At 42.8% G+C, this 27390-nt stretch overlaps 1 protein-coding gene across 1 annotated transcript in view; it reads left to right on the forward strand.

Moving 5' to 3' along the window:
* Window positions 1–27390, forward strand: part of ADAMTS2 (ADAM metallopeptidase with thrombospondin type 1 motif 2) — a 169587-nt gene that overhangs the window by 111306 nt on the left and 30891 nt on the right. The window contains exons 4-7 of the mRNA XM_021410855.1: window positions 4551–4753; window positions 15241–15324; window positions 25151–25307; window positions 26180–26285. Coding sequence (XP_021266530.1) covers window positions 4551–4753; window positions 15241–15324; window positions 25151–25307; window positions 26180–26285 — 550 coding nt within the window. The remainder of the gene's footprint in view (window positions 1–4550; window positions 4754–15240; window positions 15325–25150; window positions 25308–26179; window positions 26286–27390) is intronic.

A 27390-nucleotide genomic window follows, 5' to 3' on the forward strand; every position in this document is an offset into this window, starting at 1 on the left:
TGGAGAGTGAGCTGATCATGGGGGACAGACACGACAGAAGCCTACAGCATGCGGGTGGCAGGGAGCATTGCAGGGAGATGACTTGTGATTTAACGTGCGATTCCCCAAGGAGCAATTCTTTGTTGAGCTGTCGAGGGGTTTGGTTCTTTTCCAGAGGTGCAGATGTACTTGAGCAGTAGGAAGCTGACAGCCAGAGCAAGCCCATCCTGCCTACTTGTATTTCCCTGCCACGGAGCCTGCTTTGCTTGCGCTCGCAGCACCAAGTGGTGATGCGTTGCCACAGGCTGCCCAGGGAGGTGGTGGAGCTGCTGTCCCTGGAGGTGTTCAAGAAATGTGGAGATGTGGCACTGAGGGATGTGGTCAGTGTTGGTGGTAGGTGGATAGTTGGATGAGATGATCTTAGAGGTCTTTTCCGGCCTTAATGATTCTGCAGCTGTAGGTGATGGATGGCCTCCTGCCCACACGGTGAGGGCAGCTCCCAGGCTCCGCATCATGTTGTCACCGGCTGTGAGTGGCGTGAAGCCCAGGGTGGCCCTTGTGGCTCTGCCTGCCCTACAGTGGAGTGGGCTCCAGCTGGGCTTCAGGCTGAGTCATTGTGGTTAGAGAGAAAGGGGAAAAAATAAGAGATGATTTGCAGCAACACGCATGAAGGAATGGGAAGCTGGGAGTCCATTTAGGAGTGTGTCTTGGGAATGGAGCTCAGCAGGACATCAGCATGTCAGCGTCAAGTGGAGGATGTGGTGCTCAGCATTCGGCTCAGGTGTTTGCCTGCTCTGCAGTGACAGATGAAGTGTCCGCAGAGCAAGCAAGCTGCATTGATAATGGTGGCTGGCCTGCCTGCATGCTGTACGTTTGTATTTAAAGAGAAATTCCAGTGGGCTGCTCTGCTGACAAGCCACAGATGATGGCTGTAAACAAGTCATGCAGTTCAGTCACCCAGCTGCCTGTCCTGGCCTCTGTACTGGGCTTTCCAGAAAGTCCCCTTCCCCCTGCCAGAAAGAGAAGGTAAGAAATGAGAAAGTGCTTTATTAGGATAATACCACTGCTGTGAAACTGGGGAACTATGAAGCTGATACTGTTTTTAAAGTGCAACAGCTTCATAAAGGGCTCGTAAGAACTTTAGGTACAACTGTATTTCCCTGAGCCTTTTTGAAAGTCGTCATGAAAAAACAAAGCAAGATTGCAAGCCAGCAACTGTACTTCGGGTACATGTCCTAAAGGGAGTGACAGAAATGCAGGGAGAGGCGGTTTCATGGCAGCAGCATGTTCATGCTTCAGTAACTCACAGCATCTGTTAGAGTTTGACTGCTGTGATGGGTAGGGCAGAATCTGAAGATGTCATCTAATTTGCTTTCTGTAAAGCACATGATATCAAAGATTAATGAGCAAGGCAAAAATTCCCAGGAAAGAAGTTGTTTTTGGAAATTCTGAATGGTCACCGATGGAAAATTCTTGTATGGCACAGGTATGGTTGGTTGGGGGCTTCCAGCACTAAGGCTGTGATGCTGTGGTTGGTAGTGGTGGTAGTCCTGCAAGGGCCAAAGTGATGTTGGTGTCAGTGAGGATTTTGCCTGTCTCAGAGCATGAAGCTGCGTGTGGCTGGGTGCTCAGACACAGCGAGCCTGCTCAGAGCCCAAATACTGAGGAGTAAAATACCAGATCTAAAACTGGAACAGTTTAGAGAAAAGATTGGGGTACTGCACATTGCTTAGGAAAAGGGAACGTCATAGAAGGATCTTGTATGGTACGTAATGCTGTAAGCAGTTTGCGTAAGCACAGTATAAAGACTTTTTCTGTTTAGGTTTTGATGTGCTCTCTATACATTAATGAACTGTCACAGCTGGGAACATTGGTTCTTGACTCAGCAAACAGCTAGGACTTTGCTGCCTGGGATAAGTTAGGATCACTTGCCCACATTAACTGCAAACAAAAGTGGAGGGCGCTCCAAAAACAAACGTGCTGCAGAACCACACTGGGCTGTGCACATGCTTTCCCCTTGGCAGGCTCTGCTGCCCAGCTCCCAGCTGCCTTCTGCCCCTTGCAGCACTGCAGGGAAGGCTCTGTCACAGGCAGGAGCACGGCCCAGGCTGCAGGGCTCCCATTCTATGCTTACACAAGAAGCACAGTTTTTCTTCTATCAACAGCTTTTGTACTGAACTGGAAGAAGGTCTGCAGGATTAGGAGAAAAAGTCACTGAATGATCAGTGATATTTTGTTGGCTTAAAAAAAAAAGTTTTTTGAGGGATTTGTGGGTGAACTGTTAGAGTGGTGCTGTCGTCCTGTTTAGTCTGGATGATTAGCACAAGAGAAGAATACAGCCCTGTCTCCCAGCATTTAATTTTCAGAAATGTGAATTTTTCCTGGTGGGAACACAGAAGGTTTCAGCAGAGGCTATTGTTAGCCCGGCAAATGCCAAGTGTCTGCTCTTGGGAGATGGAGAACAAAGTTGGCACCAATAACTAGCAGCTGAAGCTCTGATTTGGCATAAGTTGCTGAAAATGGACAAATGATGGAGAGGTCTTGGGATGACTTAGGAAAATACAATGCAGTTGAGATGGCTCTCGGAGCATCGCTGCACAAAGCACAGGGGGGAAGGTAGTGTGGAAAATATGATTGCTCTTCCCAGGAGCCTGAAGGACTGTCAGGGCTGCAGTGGGACAGCGATGAAATGAGGGGCAGGGAGGGAGCAGGCAGCCTGCCCTGCAGGATGGGAAGTGCAGGATGCCAGGATCATGCTGTGCTTCTGGCGCAGTAGGGATGAAGACGCCGCACTGCTGGTTTGCAGTATCTCCTCTGATAGCTCCAGCTTTGCTGCTTATTGCTGCGTTGTTTTTTTTTGTGAGCAAGGGAGAGAGGACATGACCTGCAGCCCCTGCCAGCTCAGTCTTACTTTTCTAGAGAGCTTATAACAGTTACTGTCAAATTTTACATTAGCTCTGATTTGCCTTAAAGATCATGAATATGTGATTGCCCCATGATCCTTGTAGTGAATCTCCTGAGCCCGCTGTGATAGCTCAGTAATTACTTCTGGGTGCCAGCAAGGATTAACACTGAGGCTTTCCCAGTGGAGCAAAACAGGAGATAGGGCTGGTGCTGGATGCCAGTGGGTTTTGGGCCCTGACAAAGCCCAGGAGAAGAGCATGGTTCCATGGGGACACAGGAGCACCACATGGGGCCTTTTCTGAGGCTGTGGCCTCATGTCCTCAAAGTTCCATGGAGAAATGATAAAAAGCTGTCAAGATATTCCTGTAATGAGCCCAGCAGCCTGGCGACCCACTCATCTCAAGCAGCCAATTTTGGTGTAAAAATTTCAGTAAATGAAGATGGAGAATCCACATTCTGTAGTAACGTTTCCAAGAGTTGTTTCTTATTTCGCCTTTGAAGGTGATGACTCTAGCCTCCTACCTCTGCTTCCTATTATGCTGCTCTGAACTGAGGGCTGGAAGCCTTTAATGAACCCACAGTGCTCCCTCTGCCTGTCCGAGTAAGTCTTTTTTCTGACATTTTCTGAAATCAAGAGATTCTTTGGGAGGACTCCTAGGGCTCTTGAAATACAAATGATAGTAATGATATTAACACTAATCACTATTATTCTATAGGGAGAAATGTCAGTATTCCATATTTTCACGTTAATTTTTAGTGCGTTGATGCCACATGAAGTGTATCCCATCCTGCCAAAATATAAGCTTTTCGTATCACAGGCGCTGTTTGAAACGGCTCGTAGTAACATTGGCTGCTGTTGTGCCTGATGGATTGGTCTTTGACATGCAATAATGCAAAGTGACATGACAAATTAGGAACAAAAAATGAAAAGCTGTTAAATAATCTTGAATGTAGCTAAAAATGAATTCATTTCATATTTGAAGTCTGTTCCTGATTTGTAATGATAAAGAGGATCCGTGTCACTGCTGCTAAATGATGAGTGTATTGAGGAAAGGAGCTAATGCATTGAGGGGGGATGTTGGGTAGTTACTACATGCTCAGTATAAAAAGGTTTTATTGGCAACTGCACTTGCCTGGAAATGTGGCTATGAGCAGTAAGATCAGGTTCAAAGCGTGGTGTTGGCCTTTACCTCTGGTTCTGAAATCGAGGATACCCTCGGTAGCACAAGATCCTGGAATGGTGCATTTCTTAGATGTGGCACTGAGTGACACGTGAACCACGGTGGGGATGGGTTGATGGTTGGGCTATGTGATCTTAGTGGTCTTTTCCAACCTTAATCACTCCATGATTCTAAGTGCTTTAAAGCAACAATTATTTTACTGCAAGCAGCTCCATTCTTTTTGTCAAGGTCATGGTATCTATCCCTTTGGCCTTGTAATTATAACACAATATTACTTTGTAGAAAGTATTGTTTTTACTTTGAGAAGTAATCTTTTAGGTCAAGTTTCTCATTTAGGTCACCTTTAATTGACATTGAGGGAAAGCTGTGCTGTTACATAACATAAAGAACATAACAAAAGCTGCTGCTTCAAATTTATCCCAGCTTAGCTGAGACCTGAGCCTGAACCTCTGTCGGTTGCTAACTTGTTTGTTTGTCTGATTGCAGCGCCTAACCTCACTAATTTGGATGGTCTGGACAGTGCACTGAGCCTTATTGAAGATCGGGTGCACAGATCGAGGCGGCGCCACCGGAGGCACGCGACGGATGATGATTACAACATCGAAGTCCTTCTGGGGGTCGATGACTCAGTTGTTCAGTTCCATGGGAAAGAACATGTTCAGAAGTATCTGCTGACCCTGATGAACATTGTGAGTACAGCCCTGCTAGCGGCACGGTGAGATGGCAGTGAGAGGAGGGTGGATGGATGCTGGTTTTGCCGTTTAATACGTCGTAGACTTTTCTCATAGCAGGAGGTGAAATAATTCTAGGAGCAAAATCCAGACCGCTTGTAGAAAAGGCAAAAGGGGGGGAAGGAACAAAAGAAAAAGGAGCCAAGGAAGGAGCTGACAGTGGGACCATTAAAACATTCAAAGTCCTGTGTATGTGCTTTGATGAATGAGGGCGTAGGGTCAGGGCTTCAGGTCCTTGGAAGTCGTTACATCTTAGATGTGTGTTCCCTTAACCTAAGCTCCCTGCTGAAAAACATGGTTTGGAGAACTGTCTTCAGGTAAGGTTGTATTAGAAACTTCAATTGGCTTATACATTTTTAAAACTGCTCAGTTAAACTCTTTGATTCCTCAAGAATCGCTTAAAGTCCCAGGCCACCTGCCTACTCCTTGTTCACACTGCAATAAAATGCTATGCAGTCAATCACTGAACTTTCTTACATTGATTTAGTGTTTAGTCCCTAGCTGACACCTTTAGGCTTCCTTAGTTAAATACTAATCTTTTGAACCGTTGTGCAACGGACTATATAATGTGGTAGTGAGGAAAGCAGATGCTAGAGAATGTTTGAAGGAACTGTCTTTTCTTTCTAAATATCAGAGCAGTAGATGCTCCCATAAGCACCTCTGGTACCCCAGCCAATAAGCAAGGCTTTTGTGTTGTGGGATAAGAATCAAGTTTCTCAAAACGGTCTCCATTATAGATCAAAATAAGTATTATTCTTTCAGCACAAAATTGGCATTGAGTGGCGGTGGTCCCCTTCATAGGCCACTCATTCTGGGAAGAGTTCCTTCTCGTGCTCACTTGAAACAGAAGTCTGTTTTCAATAAAAACTTTAGGTTCAGTAAATATGTGTTCTCTGTGAAATGTTGTTGCTTAAAAATGGCAGGTCTGCTCTGGTTTTGACAGAAGGACTATGGTTGCTGAAGCTCGTAGTAGTGTCAAGAGGATGGAGTGTCTGTAGGTGGCTTCTGGGCATTGCAGACATTGGCAGATGTATGGACACAGTCTGTCCCGTTAGGTACTTTTGACTGGGATGCTTTTATCCTAAGATATATTTTTTAATTATGAAGCTTGTTTCCTCATTACTTTATTGCGTTCTTTTAACAATGTGTGGAATGTCAGTGTTTTTCATCTTAAATGAGAGGTAGAATACAATTTAAGAAAATCCCTTGTGTGATGTAAATTCAGTTGCATTGCTTTTTTATTGCAGTATTGTAAATAGTTAAAAATCTGTACTGACATTAGAGTTATCGGGTACTTGGTGTGTGCTCTGATGGCTGTAAACACGTACATTTTAACAGAAATGACATAGTGAATTTCATTTGTTTGTGTGGTTTGTTTCCTCTGAGGCTTAAAACAAAGTCTACAGTGAAACAGATGGTTTTATATATCTCTAAATTAACAAGCCACAGAGGCCAAACCAGGAATGTGGCAAATGGGCTGAAATAGATTAAGCAGGACTCTACTTATCATGTCACTTAAAACTATTTTTAAGAATTAAAACATACAGTAATGGTAAAGGAGCCATAAATGTTCCAACTCAGGAATACACTTGTTCCTAATTTTAGCAAACCATCCAACACACAAATTGTAAGAAATAACAGCTCTTAAACGTGCTGTCTCTGCAAGTGGTTTAGAAAGTGCAGTCTGTGTAACCATATCCCGGGGCTGTAGCAGCTCCTGGCACGGGCAGCAGCTGTTCTGCTGGGAGGTCTGAGGCAGAAACGTATCGTCTGGGGATGGAGGATGTGTCCCTTCTCTGCGTCCGGGCTGCGAGGAGCCACTCGAGGTGCTGGGAAGTCTTTGGCAGCTGCAGCGTTGTCCTGGTCTTTCCTTCACCAAAACTCAGCCAGTTTCTGTAGTCTATGTTTTAGATGATGGATGGGGTGATGGTGGCCAGTCCTCTGTTTCTTTCTCTCCAAGAACTGCTCCACTATGGAGAGGCAGATACCAGCTGGTAGGGAATGCATGTTTACAGTCTGGGCTTGGTGAGATACATAGGCTTGCTGGAAGATCCCCCTGGAACCATCACACTGTGTGTACCCTGCTGGTTTTATGGGCGCAATCAATTAGCTTTGTACTTTAACAAGGCATTAAGCATAAAATCAATTAGCTTCATACAGTAAGAAGGCATTAAGGGTAGAATCAAAGTGTGCGTGGTAAGTAAATAAACTAAAATAACAGTGGAAGTCTTTACTGGAGATAAAAGGGTGATTGAAAGGGTTGAGTTTCTCTGGTTCCAAAAATAAAATAAATTCCAGGTGAAGTCTCCCTCGTGCCCAGACTCCCGGAGGCGTAATCGCTTTCCCAGAAGCAGCGCCCAGCTCCCAGCGTGGCTGCTCTCCCCGCTTTGCCTGGTTTCGCTGTGCGTGATGGTGTGAGCAGTTGTCCTTAATTAACTTTTCCTAGGGATCTTGGGTGGAACCCTACCACCAACCCAATCAAAACAATATATATATTTTTTTCAAGCCCAGTGCGATGACTTATTCAGTCAATCTGTTTTGTGCTGCTTAAGTGATGTGTTACAGTCCACACCTAAAAGCCATGAAGTGAGAAAAAACAGAGACCGTGTGTCCTGGCTATCTTGAATAGCAGTGCTAATATTTATCCCAACATTTGGAAATGAAGTCACGGCCCTGAACAAATGGTGAGAGACGCACCAGAGGGTTTTCAACGCTTTGGGCTGCGGCCACACTTCCCTATCTGTCTGCCAGCCATGTCAACGCCACAAGCCAGGCCTCCTGCCACCTGCCTTTACCCTCCCATCATTCCTCATAAGAAAACTTGGGTTTCTCGTGACATCCCTTCCTCTCTGCTCTGCACCATGGGAACATCCATCTTTGGAAAAAAATGCAATTGTTCTCACTTTAGAGACCCTTAGAGACCCTCAGCTGCCTCTCACTTGCACCATTTTCTTTTGTGCATCATGGTGCCTTTCTTCCTGGAAAGGATAGTCGCTTGCACAGTCCTCTGTATTTCCAAGTGTAAGCCCACCCACTGCACAAATTATCTTTGTATTTATAGCATGCAGGACCATTGCAAGAGAAGAGAGAGATTTGGGAGCTCTCTTGCAGCCCTGTCGTTTACTCAAGAGCATGGAAGGTGATTTAATTTCTGCAAGAAAGCGGCAAAGGAGTCAGATTTTATCTGCTCCTACAAGTGTATGGGAAATATTAAAAAACACTTGGCCAGAAGTAGCATTGGAGAATTATCTTGTTCATCGGGAAACAAAAGGATTTCACTGCAGGATCCTGTGGGAGGAGGAGCAGGGCGCTGAGCTGCAGTGGGTATTGGTGCTAGCCAGCCCAGGGCTAAAATTCTCAGATTGTTTCATAACCCTCTTAAAATAGTTCTCAGTATTAAGCAGGCCTTCTGCTGAAGAAACAGAGCTGGACCTGGCCATTCATGTGGCTGGGCTGGGCTAGTGGTCAGGGTTAGGATTTCAGCCTCCAGAACCCCATGTTAAGTGTCATATCCAGGATGAGTATATGGATAACAAGACTTCCAAAGAGGCAGAGTTGGCATATATTCACTTAGAATATTTCTGCTTTTTGAAACAGCAAAGTCTCATGGAATAAGCTCACTTCCAGATAGTACTGAACTTATTGGCTCCATCTGTGTTCAAGTCTTCAGCTTTCGCACCCCTCTTTGCGTTGTGTTTTTTTCTCAGTAAGTTTTTTTTCTCCTGCCTTACCCTTTTCTTTCTTATTTTGTCCTTCTTCCTCTATTCCCATAGCAGTAATTTTGAGCCTTATTTCAAGTACCACATTTTTTAATGTTGGCAATTGTCATCCTTATGTATGTTCTGGAAGAATTTGCCTAAAAGCTGCTCATTCTTTGAATTTTGGAATATTTTGGGGGGCAAGAAAATAATCTTTAAATTTGCTTTCTATTCCTTTACTGTAAAAGATGTGACAGTGCAGCATTTAGTGGTTAGTCTATGTAGCATCCATGTGATGGATAGGTGGTCAAAATGTTTGTGACACTGAAAAGCAGCTCCTCAAAGCTGAAGTTTCTGCCATTATTTCAATGAGAGAGAGGCTCTAAATAGGATTAGTGCCTCATTTATGGCAAGATTTATCTGAATATTTGGTTATTTATATGCCTTTGAAATTTGTGAGAGTCGGTTTTAAAAATTAGCCCATAGGATTATGTCTCTCCCAAACTTCAAGTGAACCTTCCGCTCCAGAGCATAGAGATTTAACAAATTTTCATTTGAGTAACTGAAATCAATGGGAGTTCTGGAGCTGGGGGCTTTGGAAAGTCCCAGGAGTCTTTCACCTGTGTCTTTCAGCACTACGCATCTCTTTGAAATCGTGGCCCTGAGGCGCTCCTGAATATGTTATCCATCCTCTTTAATAGGGTGTCCATGATACTACTATTATATGTGAGATTTCTGCTTTCGTGTCTTTGGCTGATGAGGGATGAAGATTTCCAGGTACAGAACAGCAAGTCCCTAATGAGAGGAAAGGGCAGAAGTGCTGCTGGTTTGTAACTGGCAGTTGGATGAAACCTGAAAGCATGTCTAATTCAAGCTGTTAAAAAGAAAGTGATGACTGAATGCTTTGAAATAATGGTGCAATCTGTATTCAGGGTCATGCTTTTTAAACTAGAAAGCATTTTCTAGACGGGAAGGATATCTTATTAATATAGACTTTGCTGGATTTGTAAAAACTAAACAATTCATAAGCACCAATACTCATTATTTCAAATCAGTTTACTTCAATATATAGACTTCAAATCTGAACTGACTCTAAGAATATCCCCAGATGACAAACGTGGGTCCAGATCTATTCATCTGAAGGACTTCAGTTGTCAATAGCTGAATGGCAGCTCAACTGAAAATTTAAATGTGTGAGAATGAACTCCGCTGTTAGGCTGTTCATTACAAACCAGTAGCTGTGACTTGCAAGGAAGAAAGTTCCTGATGAAACCTGAGATTATTTTTCTTCCTTATCTTGATTGCTGCAGTACGGTGGGAGTTGTACATTTGAGTGGGCAATGGGAGGCCCTGTAGAAAGCAGTCCTGAACCCTTACAGAATGTGTTCATTTCCATGGGGGGATTATTTCCAGTGTCAATTAGGTGAGCGTTTCTCATCATGATTAACTGGAATATACTTTGCTGTCTTGATGTTCTGTAATACATCCAACACTCAGATTTTGGTAATATTCTTGTGGTAGAGGATAATTACTGTTCAAAGATAGTGTTTTGTTTTTTTTTCCTTTAGTCCAAATAACAACATGAACTTCAGCCATAAAGGTTGCAGCCAAGGACTTTGGAGATGTGACAGTGGTTTGTGTGATGGAGCACAGATAATTAGGATCAGCTTTCAAATGTTGAGTGCTTTCCTTTACCAAACTACTTAAATAGTTCACTGCACTTATTGCTTTGATACCACACCCTCATGCCTTGAAGTAAAATAATACATTAATCTGTTTAATTATTTTATGATACTAGATTTGATTTTATTAGAGTGATCTTAAGACAGTAACTGAAACAAATACTGAGTCTTTTGGTGCAAATGTAATTTACAATGCTTGGAGAAATTTCCCAGAGCAGTGGTTTGTGGGCAAGAAATGAGGAGTTCCAAGAGCCTGAGGGAGGAACTGAGAAAAATAAATTAGTTGTACAGTCAGAAAACAAAGTCTATGACCTTTCGAAAGCCAATCCTACAGTCAAAGATGAGATAGAGACCCATAACACAAAGCTACCTTGAGTCTTGCCAACACATCTGCTCTGGGGAATGTTTTTCATTTTGATCAGAGGCAGCAAACTTGGACTTGGTACCATCTCCTGACTCTCACACCAGTGAAGGTAAATCAGGACTCAGACACAGATTCAGATACAAAACATCAGATGCTTATCTCTGTTTCACAGTGCACACTGCCAGGCACACCTCAAACTCCCTGTTGCCCTTGTTTTTGAGCAGAATTATGTTTTTCCAAATCTGAGATCACAGTTTGACCTTTTAATTGCGTATGTATTGTGTGCTTTCATTATTCCTTATTCCTCATGATGCTCAACAATGATTTGCAGGAAAAAAAAGTGTTCCTCTCTGAGGAAGTGAGGAAATGCCTAAAAAGGGGAACTGAGAGCCCTGGATTTTGCTTGATGACTTTGTGTGACCATAGTTTATCCACCAGAGGAGTTGGTGTAACGTTATTCCTGTGGGATTAAGATGAAGCTTCGGGAATGTTAGAAATGTTACTTTGGGAACTTCAAAAGCATAAAGGAGGTGGTGAAAACCGAAGAGGATAGTGGTGTTTGAAGTGAGAACACATAAAAATAAAGCAGGAGGAGAGTGCTTTTGGGAGGGGTCAGATTACAAACACTTGCGCTCGGTATCCACCATGACATTTCTGGTTCCTCGCCTGTAATTCAAACCAGCCATCTCTTACAGAGACAGACAATCGCTGGATGCCCACCAGGCACCGAGGCTTTGCTGCAGATAATTAAGATCTGATGAATGAGCTGCAACTCGGGCTGGGCTCGAGCGATGGCTTGCCAGGAGCTGTGCTGTCCCACACGCATGGTCCTGCTCTGCCCTGCGGCACGTTGCCATGGGATATTTCTGCAACAGTGCTCATGCAAGGATGTAAGGGCCATCCAATGGCAGTCTAATTGGGTTGGATGGGTCAGTGGTTTGTGGTAGCTGGAAAGCTGGATGAACGAGCTACATCTTGTATGGTGCCCTCTACAAATAGTTGGATGCGGCTCTGTTGGCTGCTGTAGCTGGGTCACATCCCTCAGAGGTTGATGGGGGTGAGAGGCTGAAGCTATTTGATGTCTGGGGCTGCGTGCTTGTGAGCCCAAGGCCACAGTGCTCACCCGAGCGAGTGATGCTGTGTGAGGCTGCAGGGACGTGCCTGGGGACGAGCTTGTCCGAGATGGTTCATGGTTCAGTGGGACTGAGATCCCTGATAAACCCTGCAGATCAGAGAACTCCTCCAAACTGCATGAATGAGTTTGCTGATGACTTGCCAAAATATGCAGATCGTTGTTCTCTTACTGCATGTCAATTTAACTAGGGACTCGGGGAGCCTCTGGATTTCCCCTACAAATCCTGCCAGCTGCAGCTAACTTGTGCTGCATCAAGACCAGCAAAGCTGCAGCTGCTTGGTACTATTTGCATTACAGCAGTTTTAAAATTCCCTTAGAGTATTGGACCCCGTTTTGCTGAATACTAAAAACTTGCAGTGCTTCCTTAACGAAGCCTGATGCATCTCACAAAAGCTTAGCTTTACTGTAGTTGTTGGATTTTGTGTTTTTTTCATGTTTTTTCTGTTTTAATGTATTCTACTTACTATGTTGGCTTCAAACTTGCTTAGGGCAGAAGACTTTATAAAATAAGCAGAGAGGAACAGAAGAAAAAGTAATAAATCAAGTGCTTGTTTTCTTAAGCAGCACCAATCTGTGCCAACCTGGTTTCTAAACAGAAACAAGAATAGAAATGCATATTTTGCTTTGAGATATCCCACAAAAATAAACCGTGATACAAAGTTATCCCAAAATAGCTTGTGAACTATGATAGTTTTGCAAAAGTCTCTTTACAGTGTTTCACTGTGCTTTGAATTCCTTCAGATTTACCCAACCTTCTTCACTGCCCTCTGTAAACGCTGAATCACTGTGGACATCTAACGAGATTTAGTGCAAAAATCTTCCCTGCCTTCGGTCCAGGGGCTGTCATTTTGAGATGAGCTCTGTGCATTCTCTTTTTCTTATGCAGCAGCGCAGTTTCAGCCTGTGACCCTTACTGATCTAAGGGCGAGAGATCTGTTCTGATTTTTGGTTGATATAAATCAGGATGCCCTGCAGAAACACATGGGAATAGAGTAAAAGCGCTGCAGAAGTACTGTGCAACCATTTTCACACCTGTGTTTAATATATAGACATCCAAACCTATTCTGTGTCCATTGTCTGACGATCTGTGCTCAGAACAAGCCCTTCAGCACCCGGTGCAGCAGCTGTGTTGGACAGGAGCTCGGGGCCTGCAGGCTGCTGGGTCGCTTTGTGCCCCACGTGATGGGCTGTGTCTGCTTCACGCTGCTCTCCTGTGGGGTTGGCAGGTGGAAGCCTAGGGAAGCTGAGCGGGGGTTTATGGAGGCCCCTGTCAGTGTGTGAGAGCACAGCATTCAGTCACTTGGATCTCATTTCTTTAATAACTTCCTGAAACAAATAGGTGCAATTTAGGTCATACTGGAAAAAAAAAGTAAAGCATCTGTTTCAATGCATTATCTGTGCGCTGTGAGACGCTGCTGGGAAAGCCACGGTGTAGCTTTGAGAAAGGAGCAGAGGGTTCCATTCAGCTGCTGTGTGAGGAGGGGTTGGATTCGTCCTTTTTAATGAAACCAAGACCCGGAGTTTTGAGTTGACCCAGTGTCCTGCAGAAAATCCACTATCCCAAGAGAACCGAGCAGCTTTTTTACAGTGCTCGTGCATTTCTGTTCATTCATAGTTTGTTAGTTAGATGTCATTTGCATGAACAGTCAAACAGTGTTTCAATTCTGTTCCATCCACGTTTTCATGCCAAGTTTCATTTTGGCACGCAACAGTGATACGGTTGTTCTGTTACTCAGCCATTGTTAGAAGAGGCTTAGGTTAAATTCTGGAAGTTAATGAGAGAGTGGTGTGCAGCAATTTGGATTATGCGTTATGAACTAATTAAATTCTTATTTACATGCTGTGCTTACTGTCTTCTACAGAGGAGTTCTTGTTCAGTACTCATTTCACGTATAGGTAATTTACAGTGTATTTCAGCCTCGCATCACTGATGCGTGCGCTGTCTTCCCTGTACACAAAGAATGAGGCAAATTAATATCCCTGCCTCCCTTGACAACATGCAAGGGTCTTTTTTCCTGGGTGAAAGAATGTTTGTAATGTGGAATGCGTGTTCATATCTTACATCTTTACAATCTGAGTTCGGTAACGGTCCTCAAAGTAAAAATCTTTTAGATACAGGAATGTGAAGTTAGTCTTCTGAAGTCGTATTGATACTCGTGGATACGTGGTGTAATTTCCAGAGCTACTGCTTACAAAGCAGATCAGCAGGTCGGGGTAGGCTGCTGCTCACAGCCAGTGCTGTGGGATGCTCAGGATGTGAAACCTGGCCTCTTACCAGGCATAACATCAGGCTCTTACATTCAAAATACTGATAAGATGAATTAAAATCCACTTCAAAATGTCAATAGGGATTGCTTAGTAAAATTGACGCTGGTGTTTTCAGTTTTAATTGTTTATATGGAGATAAAGGATGAGCCATTGAAAGTAGGGCTGATTGAAGAAACAGTACACTATTTATTGTTGTGTTTCTAATGAAAGTTACTCTGAATATTACTTATTAGACTGTAGTAAGGAATCTGTGTTTTAGGAAGAAATGAGATTTGTTTCCATCCATGGAGTGGACCAGTTTGGTGCAATCTTTACCAAGATGACACTTGCCCTGCAGGGAATCCTGTCTGCCTCTTCTGATCTGTGAAGCCAAACCCCTGCCATGTGGTGGAGCACCTCGGTGCCAGCGAGGGGCCTGGCCTTATGCATCCATTCATCATGGGATATCCAGATCGGCCCCTTTAACAGCTGTTATATTTGACTGGCTCACGTGTGGCAGTGTTTCCTAAGTCATCTTTATACATCCACATTTCATTTTGCACTGTAAATATTTACCATTCTCTTTTCAGTGTTTGTAGAGTGTCTTGTAACAGTGTGTGCATTCAGTTACATAGCTCTGTTAAAAAAAAAAAAGTTTTTTGTTTGCTGGTGTTTTTTAGCTTTTGTTCTGCTTGCGAAGTTTAACACTGGTTGTGACATACAATCCAGTCAGCCCATGTGGCTGACCAGGCTTTCTGGGGGAAGTATATCCTCTTGTCAGAATGCCATTTGAAGAGTCCCAGATGGAGGTGTTACAGGGTGCAGCTGAGCTGACTTAGCACATCCCTCTCAGGAGAGAGGCAGCCCCAGGATCTGTCCCTCTGCTCCTGAGCCCCTTTCCTATCTGTGGTCTCACCCAGAAGAGGGCTCCTCTGGTTCGTGCTTCAGGGTGCAGGCTCGAGGTCAGGGAGGCACGCACAGTAGGACAGGGAAGGGACTGGGGGCCTCCCTCAGTGGCAGGAGCTTTGTCATAGAGTCCACCATGATACACATATGTATAAGTCTGTTTAGGCTGGCAATTAAATTCCTACTAACGTGAAGGCTCTGATGTTATGTTGATTTTAAATGATTTAAAATGAATTATGGCCTGCTCAGAGGCTAGAAATTAAAAAATTTCCTTCTAGCATCATTGGAATTTTATGTATAATCACAAATGATCTTTGTCTTAATTGACAGCAAAGCAAGGGTGCTGCTTTAACATTTGCTTTCAGAGTTACTTGTTGCTAGCACTGTGGCTGAAGCTCTGACCTCTTTTGCAGGTTAATGAAATTTACCATGACGAGTCCCTGGGAGCTCACATCAATGTTGTCCTGGTGAGGATAATCCTGCTGAGCTATGGCAAGGTAAGGAGGGGTTATGTTAAATGGAGGAGATCGAGATGTCTGAACTTGATTCATAGTCTATGAATGCAAAGAACATGCATCTTTATAGGTATTTCTTTACAATTTGAACTTCCCACTAGGGAAATAACCACTATTTGTTCTGGGTTTTCCCTGTGTCTTTTTATCTTGCTGCTTAGCTCTGGCAGTCTCTCTTTTCAGACTTGTTTGAAATAACCCATGGAACCTTACAAACATCTTGGTTCCTAAGAAAAATGTGAAGTTTTGTGGTAGAGCAATATATACGTATCAGCAAATGCATGCTGGATCAGCTGTGCAGGATCCTTGCTCTAAGAACTCACTTCAACTTGTGCTTCACATGGGTTGGACTACGTGTGCTTAAAGTTGAGAGGTAGGGGCCACAAGGCAAGAGCTCTGCAGATTGAGTCTGTAGTCAAGAATTCCAAGTGTTTTCTTGCCGTTTCTAAGGGAGGGATTACTCCATGGGCAAAACTTGCTTAAAGAGGAATTAAATGCTACATGGCTTTCAAAAGTTTCAATCTCCTCAGTACTGATGTCCTATGTGGGCTAAATCACTGTCAAATTCTGTGGTACCTGGAAGAGGATGTTTGAAGTACATTGATAAACTTTTTGTTTAAGGATTGTATGTCCAGCTGCTGAAAGGAGAGCATTAAAATCTAATGGCTTTTTCTGTAATGGAGGTTGCTGGTATTTGTATGCTCATGTAATAAACCTGGGGGCTGGAAGACTCCATGTATATTCATGCAAATGCCTAAAGGTAAAGAGCTAGTTGAGCATTGGTGGTGAGGCTCCTCTGACAGTCACCACTTATCCTGCTCAACTAAACTTGCCAATCTATCTCTGCTCTTCTTGTAGAGATAGACAACGATGTCAGTAAGTGTTTTGGGTAAGCTCGCTCAGCTGTGTGTCCTAAAATAAAAGGTAAAAAGGTCACATCTTCTGTTTTGTGATCAAAAGTTTGTGGTGTGTCTAATCACATTAAATTATGAAATAAATGAAATATCCTTATGATTGCTGTAATGACAGCAATTTGAGGGACTGCAGATCGACTAATAATTCTCAAAAATATCTCATATTGCAGCAGTGGTAGAAGCCAGTGGAATTACCACATGACTGGTCACTTCTTTGCTGTCCTTATTTGATAAGTATTTCATAGTTGCTGTGTATGTCCAGCTTGAATTCAATCAATCTGCGTTGGTAGTGGTGTGAACTCTGCTTCTGCTGCATTTCCTGACGGAAGACGTACAGTAGGCCTCATTCCAACTTGGGAATCTTTATTTTCTTGAGTAGAATAAAGCACTGTCAATTGATAATTTGAAAGTTATTGATCTGACATTAATCTGCTTCACAGAGTTGGTGTAGCATGGATACTTTCCCTTCCTGGTGGGCCTTTCACTGCATCACTGAATAGCTGCTGCAGGTAGCTTTGTATGATCTGCTTATGGATCGACCATTAATGGGTTCTTAACCCATAATCTGTAGTGGACAATGTTTTAGTTATGCTGCAGGATTCAACAGATCACAATATCAAATGAGCTAACCCAAATAACCATGAAGAAAACTTCTCTTGTGCAGAGGGAAAAGTTGGATCGTTCTTATTTTCTGAACCTGTTCTTGAGTAATTAGAACAAAGCCCTCAATACTTTATTAGCCTGCTAAAAGACACCAGCACTAACGTTTTTCTGAAATATATATTCAATGTACAAAGTAAAAGGAATGGTGCATGGACAAGTTGAGGCGGTGCGTGCGTTAAGCAGCCTGCCTGTCTTTGCAAGATGAAAATATTATGCCAGTCTTGCTTGAGTAAGCATTTATTTTCCAAGCATGTAGCAGATATCTTCAGATTCACTGACTTTATTGAAGGTAATTTATATATATTATCAAGGGTGCCATTTAAATAATCATAATAATTACATTATGGTTCTGTAACTGATGAAGTATGTACCATCAGTGTCAGATTTCTGACAGCACTCTGAGCTATTGCCAATTCTCAACCCCTAAGCAGCCTTTTACTGTATTGTGGTTGGGTTTTTTGTGTTGGTTTTTTTTGAAGAAGATGATTATATTATTTTATACAATGTCATCTTTTGATAAGAATAATGTGGACAATACTTGAGTTGCATAGCAACCAGCTTTTCTGTGGCTCTTGCTTGGAGGTACTCCATTTCTTGAAGCTAGTTCTTAATATTTTCAGCCAAACAGAGCTGTACTTTCAAAAGTTTCAGTAATTTTATTAAGTGCATTAATTGTCTCGATAAGATGAAAAAATAGGCGTTCCCTGGTGACAACATGTTAAAATTACTCCATGGGCCATTACTTCTTCCTGACACTGTTTTACTGAAGTGTACTTTTGTGTGTGTTATCACTTCTGGACATAGGCTGAGGCTATGGCAGGTCGAGACCATTGGCACAGAATGACATGCTGAGGTGCTCGGATGGGTTTTGCATCCTGCCCTGTACCTGTGGTAGCTTGGGGAGCTACTGCACATTTCTCTGTATCTTCTTTACATTGACTTCCTGAGGCGATGGGATGGGATGCTGCAAATGAGTAAAACAGGGCACATGCTGCGCATTTTTCTTCAAAAGGGAAAAAGAAGAGCTGGCTTGTTTATTCCTTTTAGGTAGTAGGAAGATTAGTTCAAAATCCTGGAAAATGCAGAATCACGTGAGAATATTATTCAGTGTTTTAGCAAATTCTTCCATTAAGATCTATTTTGACTGTAACAGTTCTGTAGTCCAGTGAGCTCTACAGCACGCAGGGAAATAGCCAAAGAACCACGATCACCAAGTGCGAAGGAGGTGGCAAGAGATTAGCTGCAAATGGACTTGGAAGCCCTGACTGGCTCTTATAAAATTTGTTTTGAAACTTTTAAACCCTGAGCACTGCATAAAATCCTCTCATCGCCTCTTTGAGGTGGATGAATAAAGATTATTTTTCCCACTTTACAGCTAAAAAAACAAAGACTCTGAGCGTTATTCTCGAGGCCACACGGAAGGTCACTGGCAGTCTGGGGATAAGAGCTCATAAATTCCTGGCTCCAGCCCCATGCTCTGTCCATCCACAATGGTGACTTTGTGTGCAGATGAACCACCCTTAGACGGCAGCAGAGAATAGCACACATTTGCTGTGAAGGGTGTGATTAAGCCAGTTATTACTGGAAAAAAAAAGTCATTAAGACTTTCACAGGAACTGCATGCATTTCAATAAATGCAGCTACCTGAGAATTTATGAGAGTTATTTCTTGGGAAATGTGGCTGTGGCCGTGCAGGGCACCTCTGAGCTCTCCTCTGGAGCAGCATGCACAGCTCTGGTCACTGGGATGCAGACTGGCATGACATGAGACAGGCTGGGGGGTGCTTGACTGGGCTGGGAACCTGGGGGGAGGATCCCCCTGATAGCCTCAAATGAGTTTTGGCACCAGAACGATGGTTTTTGGGCCGTGTGAACTTGGTCAAATTAAAAGAGGAACCTGACCACCAGGGCAGAGAGACTTTCAGAAAGATTAGGGGACAGAGGGAGTCACTAAGAGCATCAGATGAGATGGCTTCCTGCAATCTCACAGGACAGGACTGTTAAGTGAGAAGGGTTTTTCAATTGCATGTCTGAGTTACTCAGAGCTCCTGCTGCCTTCATCTGGGACAAGAGTTTACCTTCGATCTTTTCACAAAAAGGTGTTCTCTGTCTGTGCCATCTGACCTTTGCGTGGCTTAGCTCAATGCCAGCAGGCAAGATGCTCGGTTCTGCTGGGCCGGAAAGCAGCAGTCTAGCCTGAGCCAGGCTTTTCTGTCTGTTTCCCAGAGAGCAGCACAGGTGGTGCTGCTAGGATGGAAGGACAAGCCAGCTCTCTCCCTTAACTCAGATGTTTAACCTCACCATTCTTCAGCTGACCTGGGCTGGAAAGGCTCAGTGCTCCCCTCCTCTCTGCTTGTCCTTGGAGGGGGTGAAGGCTCAGTCTGAGAGCAATTGTGCCCAGCAAGACACTAGGTTTGTTAACTGTAGTCGCAAAACAGCTGAGCCTGGAGGGGTCCCTCTGGGCTTAGTGTAGTCCAACCCCACTGCTCAGAGCAGGGTCACTTAGAGCAGCAGGCTTGTGATCTTGTTGGTTGGGTTTTGGATATCTTCAGGTGCAGAAAATCCTTAGAAAGAGTCTGAAGAACTGATGGATGTTTTCTGGTTGAGAATGATAACCCACTTATGTGTGTTTTCTTGTTTATGAATGCTATTTATTATGTGAATTTTGGAACACCTGGCAGTGTCAGCAGGAATCAAGCCATGATCTTGCAATGTGCTCTACAAAGCCAGCTGAAGATGCAGTTCTTGTCCCAGTCTCTGGCCATTTCCAGTGACTGATTCTGCGTGGGCTTAGTGGCAAGGCAGGAACTTCTATGTTATTTATAGGCTTGGCTGCTGTTCTTGTTTTTTTGCATTGTTTTTATTAGTGTGGGGATAAAGATGAGAGAAAATATCGTCCCTCTTAATTTTATCTGTGTGACTTGATGAATTGCTTTATTTAGATACTAGACACATAGCTTGTAATTTCCCGGAGTGATTTGTTGGAACCTTGAAGAGTGTAGAGTTGGCTGACAGCATAAATAGTACTTTGTATTCCTGATCTGCTTACATTTATTCAGAATTAGAGACTGAAAAATGTTTACAAACTGCTGCCATAAGAAAGCTTTACAAATCCTTTGAATGCAAAATGACAGTTTGCTGAATGAGCTATTTTTGTTAGGTTGGTTACCATGGACACTAGATAATTCTTTTTATTTATTTTTTGCTTGTCTTGTTCGGGGTAAGAGAAGAATATAAAAGATCTAATCCAATATACAATGAACAATAGAAGTGCCAAGTAGAAGGAATGTAAGTGGTGTGTTTTGCAGAGATGTTGCACGTTCAAGAAGGGAAAGTCATACATTAAATTTTCTTCCAAGAATGCTTCAACTTTTCTGCCATAGCTTGGAGTCTGACAAGTTTAAGCATATTTCTGCTCCTTCTGGAGCTGCTGAGGAGCTGCAGAGCCCTCTCTGTTGGTTCTCTTGGAGCACCACCTAATGGATGAGCTGAGGAAGGTGCTTTTCCAGCAAGCTTCTGACCCGTTCTTGTGTCCGTGTTAGCAAGTACCTACTCATCAACACCACTGTAAAGTTGTACTTAGCTATTGCAAATGGCAGATAAATAAAGTAATTGGTTAATGAAAGCTGCCGCTGTACGGGTGATACCAATGTGTCTTTTACATGTACTGGCAAGCTGAAAGCTCTGGAAAACTTTGGGTAGAATATAGACTAAATTTGCAGTTTTCTCCAAATAAAACCTTGTATTTGAATTTCTTAAGGAAAAATTATTTGATGTCTTAGTTTCCAAATTCCTTCCAGAAGTATTTGAAGGGCTTTGCAGTACAGATCGACTTGTTCTTTGGTGTCTTAATAACAGAGAACTGAACATCATACTGGTAACTCCCTGAAAGACAAGGCAAATAGCAACAAAGGCTCAAAGACATCTGTATCTATGTAGTAATGACCTTAGAATGATTTCTTATTGCCCTCCTTTGACACTTTGTACTAATGGTTGTTGCAACTCAGTCCTCTTCTATTTGTGGTGACTTTCTTTTCTGCCACTTCCCTCTAAAGAGGAGTACAAGAGATATGAAGCTAGAGTCAGAAAAGAAGGCAACTGGAAGGTGTCAGCACATGCTGGGTTTTTGAGAGCAGGGATCCCAGCTGTATCTCCAGGGCAGGCCATCCTCACAGCCCTCCATGGTGTCTCCCCACGTGTGATTGTGCTCCCAGCCAAGGCCTTGCCATTTCTCGGCAAACACATCCATCTGTTTCCATCAGCAGCTCTCTGAAATGCCCACAGATCTTTTTCTTTTCTTGCAGTGAGAAGGAAAGTTTCTCTTTCCACTGGCAGCTTTCCTGCTGATCAGCTGAGTAATGCTCTCCACAGGCCTGCTGTCCTCTTTGGAAAGAGGTCCTTCCCCGCCAGGCCTGCTCCTGGGCCAGCTGCAGGGCTCGCGTGTTCCTGGCAGTGCAGGCCCATTGCGGGCCAACAGTAACACCTCCACCTCCTCCGCACAGCCACCCTGCTGCCCCCAGACTGTCTGTGGTGTGACAGGGAGGGAATTTTGCTTTAATTGCAATCCTTATTGCTGCACACTGTTCTTCTCTCTTGCTCTTTTTCCTTCGCTTTGTCCCTTTAATAAGGGATTGGGATTTTCTAAATTTGATGAAAGCTTCCTGCTGACTTCCAAGAGAACGTATTATCAAGTGTTATCTAATATCTCTGCAAGAGTAAATTCCTGGATGACACCCTTCCAAAACATGCTACATCTGCCCTTGTTAGCTGTGCCTTGTCCCATGATTTCCTAAGCACCATTCCTGTAGGACAGCAGCATTTATCTCTGGCGTCAGGGTAACTGAGCAAGAAAATAAAAATACAGTGTAAAGCCATGTCTATCTCAGGAAATCTCTGATCCAAAAACCACTGACAATTGGAGGTTATCTGGGGGAAGTACGAAACTACGCTTGGGTCCTGTAAGTATCTTCCATAGACATCCTGCCATCTGCCATCAGGAGAGGACATGGGCCTTTGGCCCAAACCAGTGCAATTGCATAGCACAGTGGGGATAAATCAGATCCCAAATCAGTGTTTCCTTGACCATACAATATTTCCTACTCTGGTATCACACCAATTCCAAATTAAACATGACCCAAGATGGAGCTGGGAGATTCAACTGCAAACAGTGTCATTCTGCTTAGCCATTGCCATCAGTTGCTAATGTTGGATAAAGGAATAGTGAACTGTTGTTTATTTGAGAATTCTTGAGCGTGGGAAGATCCCAGCAATGTGCCAAGGTTACTGTTAGTACTGCTGGAGCCATTCTTATTTGGAAGTCTTTTAAAAATTGCAGAAAGTGGGTATTCAGGTGAAAATTTTCCAGGAACCAAGTGGATTTCTCTTTTTAGGCATCTACGTTACAGTGAAGAAAGACAGAGGATTAGTGGAGAAATGATATTGATTCTCAGTGGAGTTGAGTATTTTTTGTACAGCAGGTAGACTGAGTTTCTCCTCTTAGTCTTTGGCAGTCCTCCTATGGATGCAGGATTGAGGTTTGCCGTTCACATCTGTAGCACATAGACACCTAAAAGAATGGGTTTCCTAATGGATGCCTCATTTCCTAGCTTAAAGTAAGCAAATCAATTTTACACATGCCGCATTTCTGATGTAAAAATTGTGTCATCGGAAAAGAAGTTAGGCTGTCAACTGAAATATGTTTACAGAAGTGCATGTTCTAGTTCCCCTTTTATGCCAGAGGGTTTTTCTTCAGTTTGCCCAGCGCGTTAGTTGCAACAACAACAAAAAAGCACAATTCTCAACATTAGCCAGTTGCTTCTCCTTTTGTTTGCTCGAAGAGAAACTCTAAAATCTCTGCTGTAGTAAATAGGCATTGAGATGCTCTTGGCCTGAGGCAGTGATTTTGCTCTCCAGGGTGGGCTTCTGTATACAAAGAAAACTGTTCTTGACTCATGCTAAAAGCCAACACAGTGCCAAACCATGGGAGCTGCAGCAGCAGGCTGATCTGGTCTCTAGCAGACTCAGTCTTCATCAGAAGAGGGCTCAAGAAGTCCTGTGTTATTTCACACCAGCATTTTGCTTTTGTACTGGGGTCCGTTGGCAAGGGTGGCTGTTGAGGAGGCAGAGAGGAGATGACTCAAGACAGAAGAAATAAAAGCCTTTCTCATACTCCTCACTTGTTTGCTGATCATGCAGAGGTTTCATTGTCAATATTGAGGTAACCTCAAACAAAGCACACGTTGATAATTCATACTTTTTATTTTCTGATCAGTCTTTTATAAGATGAAATTACTTTCATTTCATAGAAGGTATAGAAAGATCATTATGAGACAAAGAATTACAGTTCACAAAGTCAATGATTTTTTTCCATCATACGCACAGCTTAAAATTATTCAACTTCACATTACAATGTTCTTTGCTTTTTGAATCTCCCAGTAAGATTTCTCACTGGACTGGACTTCTTAATGGGACAGATTTCTCTTCTGAAGCTTTGGAGAAATGAGATCAAGGTGGAGATGATGTAGATAGTTTTCTTGTTTTTTCTTAAAGCACTGATGCACACAACCCAAGACCTCAGTGACGGTCACACTTAGTTTAACTGAATAGGACTTCTGCTTGAAGAGCCAGGATTTTGCCTTGTATTAGTCACTCAAAGTTTGTTCATGTCTGTTCTAATAAACATATGAAGATGCAGTAGGGGCGTTGCTTCTCTCTCCCATTTCAGCATGGTTATTATTCTGTTTCCAAGGGAATTATGGCTGGAAGCAGCATGATCCAGCCTGGGATTATATTACAACCTTTTCATTCCAAAGTGGTATCAGAATCCAAACTGTACCTCTATTTGGTTTATTAATTTGTTTTTCTGAACACTTGCAGAATTGTAATATCCCATTTTTGCCAAAATCAGACCTCAGTTTGGCAGGCTTTTCTTTTATCAACTCCAGTTGTTCTTCCACAACCCTTTGAGGATTTTCTTTTTCGTGCAGTTAATACTCTGTGTACTCCATCATGCACTCAATTAGAGGACATGTCAAACACATCTGTATTTAAACAGGAACTATGTTACTTCTCTCTTATTTTTGGCCCTGGCTATTTTTGCTGTAAACTGTGGATCTGAGAATTAGAAATGCTTACAGTATAGTATAGCGTCTAAACTGTAGTGGTTTATGTTATGATTACAATGTTGTCATGGTAATATAATTTTTGTAAATGAAAAGCCAGGGTTTGCATATGTAGTTCTTACAAGTCCTGGAAGGCCTGGAGTGGGTCAGTTAGTCATATATTTTATAACATCCCACATACAATGTGTTTTTTTAAGTCTTAATGCACGATATTAACAAGAGTTAGCTGGAAATTCTTAAGTACTATTGGTGAGAAAAAAAGCTAAATACAGTAGCTGGATTTTAAAACACCTTTTTCTTTCTTATCCAAGGGAATTGTCCTTTGCACCCACCTAACACATACTAGCTCATTCAAGTCTGCCAAGTTGTGATGGCAAAACAGTGATGTAGCGTGTGGCTTGTAGGCAGAATAAAGGTGTACCCAACTGGGAAGCTAGAGGCTACTTTCTGAATGATGGTGAAATGCAGAATGGGTTAAAGAAAAGGTACTTTAAAATACAGTCTTTGGGAACATCTGCTTCTCAGAGTTATGACTCGTACAACTGGACAAAGTAGACTTAGTGTTTACACTCAGTAGAGCATCCAGTGGTGTTCAGAACTCTGACCAAGCAACCCTCACAGCTTGGGTGTGTGGAAAAAGTGGCTGATGAGCCAGGGCTGGGTGCTTGTGGTCTGCCCTTGCTGCGGCCGACGGGCTCTGCCCTCCCCACACTGCACTGGGCTCTGCTGGCCTGACACCACTGCAGATCCCATAGGGATCCCAGCGCTAGGCTGGAAACCATATATCTAGGCTTGAAGTGATGGTGTCAGCTGGTGCTAGGATAGCATAGAAATTTTAACGTATGTTGCAACATAATAGTGAAAATACCTGTCCTTTTTTTCTCTCGTCATGTCTTACACCTTATGTATATGTCACTGAAACCATATTGAATCTGTGAATGCTAATTATTTTCTTTCTTTCTTGACTCAGTGAAATTTGTTTGTAAAGCATAATCATCTCTATCAAGAGTTTTAATGGAAGTGGACAATTTGTTCAAGTGCTTGAACAGGTTGGGAAAAAATCACCCAAGCTCGGCTGATAACTATTGCTATCTTTTCTTCTGGGTGTGCTCAGTCCATGAGTCTAATAGAGATTGGGAACCCTTCTCAAAGTCTGGAGAATGTGTGTCGCTGGGCCTACTTGCAACAGAAGCCAGACACCGGGCATGCAGAATATCACGACCATGCTATCTTTCTCACAAGGCAGGATTTTGGTCCATCTGGCATGCAGGGTAAGATGTGCATTGGGTTTTGTTTCGTGAATGGCAGGACTTCTGAGCAGCATTTGTGTTTCTCACTTGTGTAAAGCTAATCACATAGTTTAATTGTGTATATTTTGCTTAGTTTTGGTCAACACTTTCTTTCCCCAAATGCTCTGCATATGGCTGTTTTCAGTTGTAACTGTTTCATGTATTGCATCCTTTCTAACTGATGGGATTACTTATTGGATCATTTCTTTGCTCTAGCTGAAGCCAAACAAATGAGATCCCTATGTAAACAATTCTGAAAATGCTCAAAGATAAGGAATAGATTTTATGTTTGAAAAGTTGTTGCAGTAAAGATTGCCAGGAAATGCTGTTAGTAAGAGGTCTGGAACAGCAGGGCCAAGTATTGTGCACTTTTTCCTTTCTTTCATAGTTCTGCCTCTTGCAAGATCACGTTTGTTCACTGGAGGGGATAAATCTCCTGTTCATTTTGGGTCGGCTGGATCTGCTGTCAGCACAGGGCTGGGGCTTCGTTCATGTGTTCCTGAGGGCTGCAAATGCACTGAGCTCATGAGCTGTAGCACAGCAGTGTGTGGTATCCATTTCTTCTGTTGCCATGTGTACTGGGAGAAGGCAATTGCAGAATGGTTCTAGATGAGATAACAACCTTCTGGGTGAGCCAGGAATATAGTTTTAGTTTAACAGGCTGATCTCATCTGTTTCATGGATGAGAGAGCACATTATTAAGCATCTGGGGGCAGAGGTCTCTTGTTACCTATGAGAGGACTACCTCAACTGTATTTGTGTCACAATGAGGAAAACAGTGTTTTCCTGGAGCTTCTCACCACACATCACCTTTCCATACTTGTTCCTCTTCTGAAACGTGGTGTTTCTCACAGGCTATGCTCCAGTCACTGGAATGTGTCATCCTGTTCGAAGCTGCACTCTCAATCATGAAGATGGTTTTTCATCTGCATTCGTGGTGGCTCATGAAACTGGACATGTGTGAGTAGAACCATGGGCATCCCATATCCCACCTTATGATGTCTTTGATACTGAGGGATAGCTATGACAGTGGGAAGATGAAGTTTATGTTAAGAAATCATGTGCAGGATTAGCTCTGGCTTCAGATCTTAGCTCTGTCAAGACTTTATTTATGATTTTAAGTTTTATATTTAGGTATTTTTCAAATGGAAAAAGGAACTAATACCAAAATACCTCCCAGGACTGCTGTGAAACCAGATTGAATGATGTATTATAGTCCCCTGGTGGAAATGTAAAGTATTCATTAGGATGAAATATGAATTCTTTAAGTTAATGGAATACATGATTCTCAAGCACAGTCCATATTAAATCAGCACATCCTATGTGTTACTGCTGGCAAAGGATAAAATACTGCATAGAAACAAAGTGCTAAGCACTGAAATTGCAACTTTATAAAAATGTAATCATTTTATTGATGTGTTTGTGATTTGGTTTCTCCCAGAGCATTTCAGTTTCGTTGTTTGCAGAGGACACCCACTGATTTCCCATTTTCTCTTTGGAAGAACAGCACTTCCCAGAAGGCTTTTTCTGAGCAGTCTCAATCTATTATATTTTCCTTAAGAAAGCCTTCAGGTCCTGTTCTGTCTGTTGTATCAGAAATTATTGAGGGCTTTAAATGAAAAAATCACCAAAGTTCATTGAATCTCACTGTAAACTTATCTTAATTACACAGGGACATTGAATTGATGCCAATCTGCTATTTGGTTCCAGAATTTTTGAATTAGGATTGTAAAGAGTACGCTGAGCTTTAGGAGAGAGATCACTGGAGATTGACTATGATCCCTGAAATCATATCCAGCCCTAATCTCCTAATTCAGCTTCGATTACATGCAGATAGTGCCTACATTAATCAAACAGTGTGCTCAGAAAAACACAATCTAAGATCCTAGCAAAGAGAAGGAGAGGATACGTTCATTATAATGCCAAAATAGTTTTTTAAAATGTCTGCAACTGGGGGAAATTTTCTTGAAAGCACCCAACAGTTTCCAGGCTATCTGACATAGAAACGGCGTGGAACTGCTGGAGTGGGCAGTAGCAGCAGCTGGTGTAACTAGCTTGCAGTGTG

Source organism: Numida meleagris, chromosome 12 (assembly GCF_002078875.1).
Source record: "Numida meleagris isolate 19003 breed g44 Domestic line chromosome 12, NumMel1.0, whole genome shotgun sequence".
NCBI classification, from domain to species: domain Eukaryota; kingdom Metazoa; phylum Chordata; class Aves; order Galliformes; family Numididae; genus Numida; species Numida meleagris.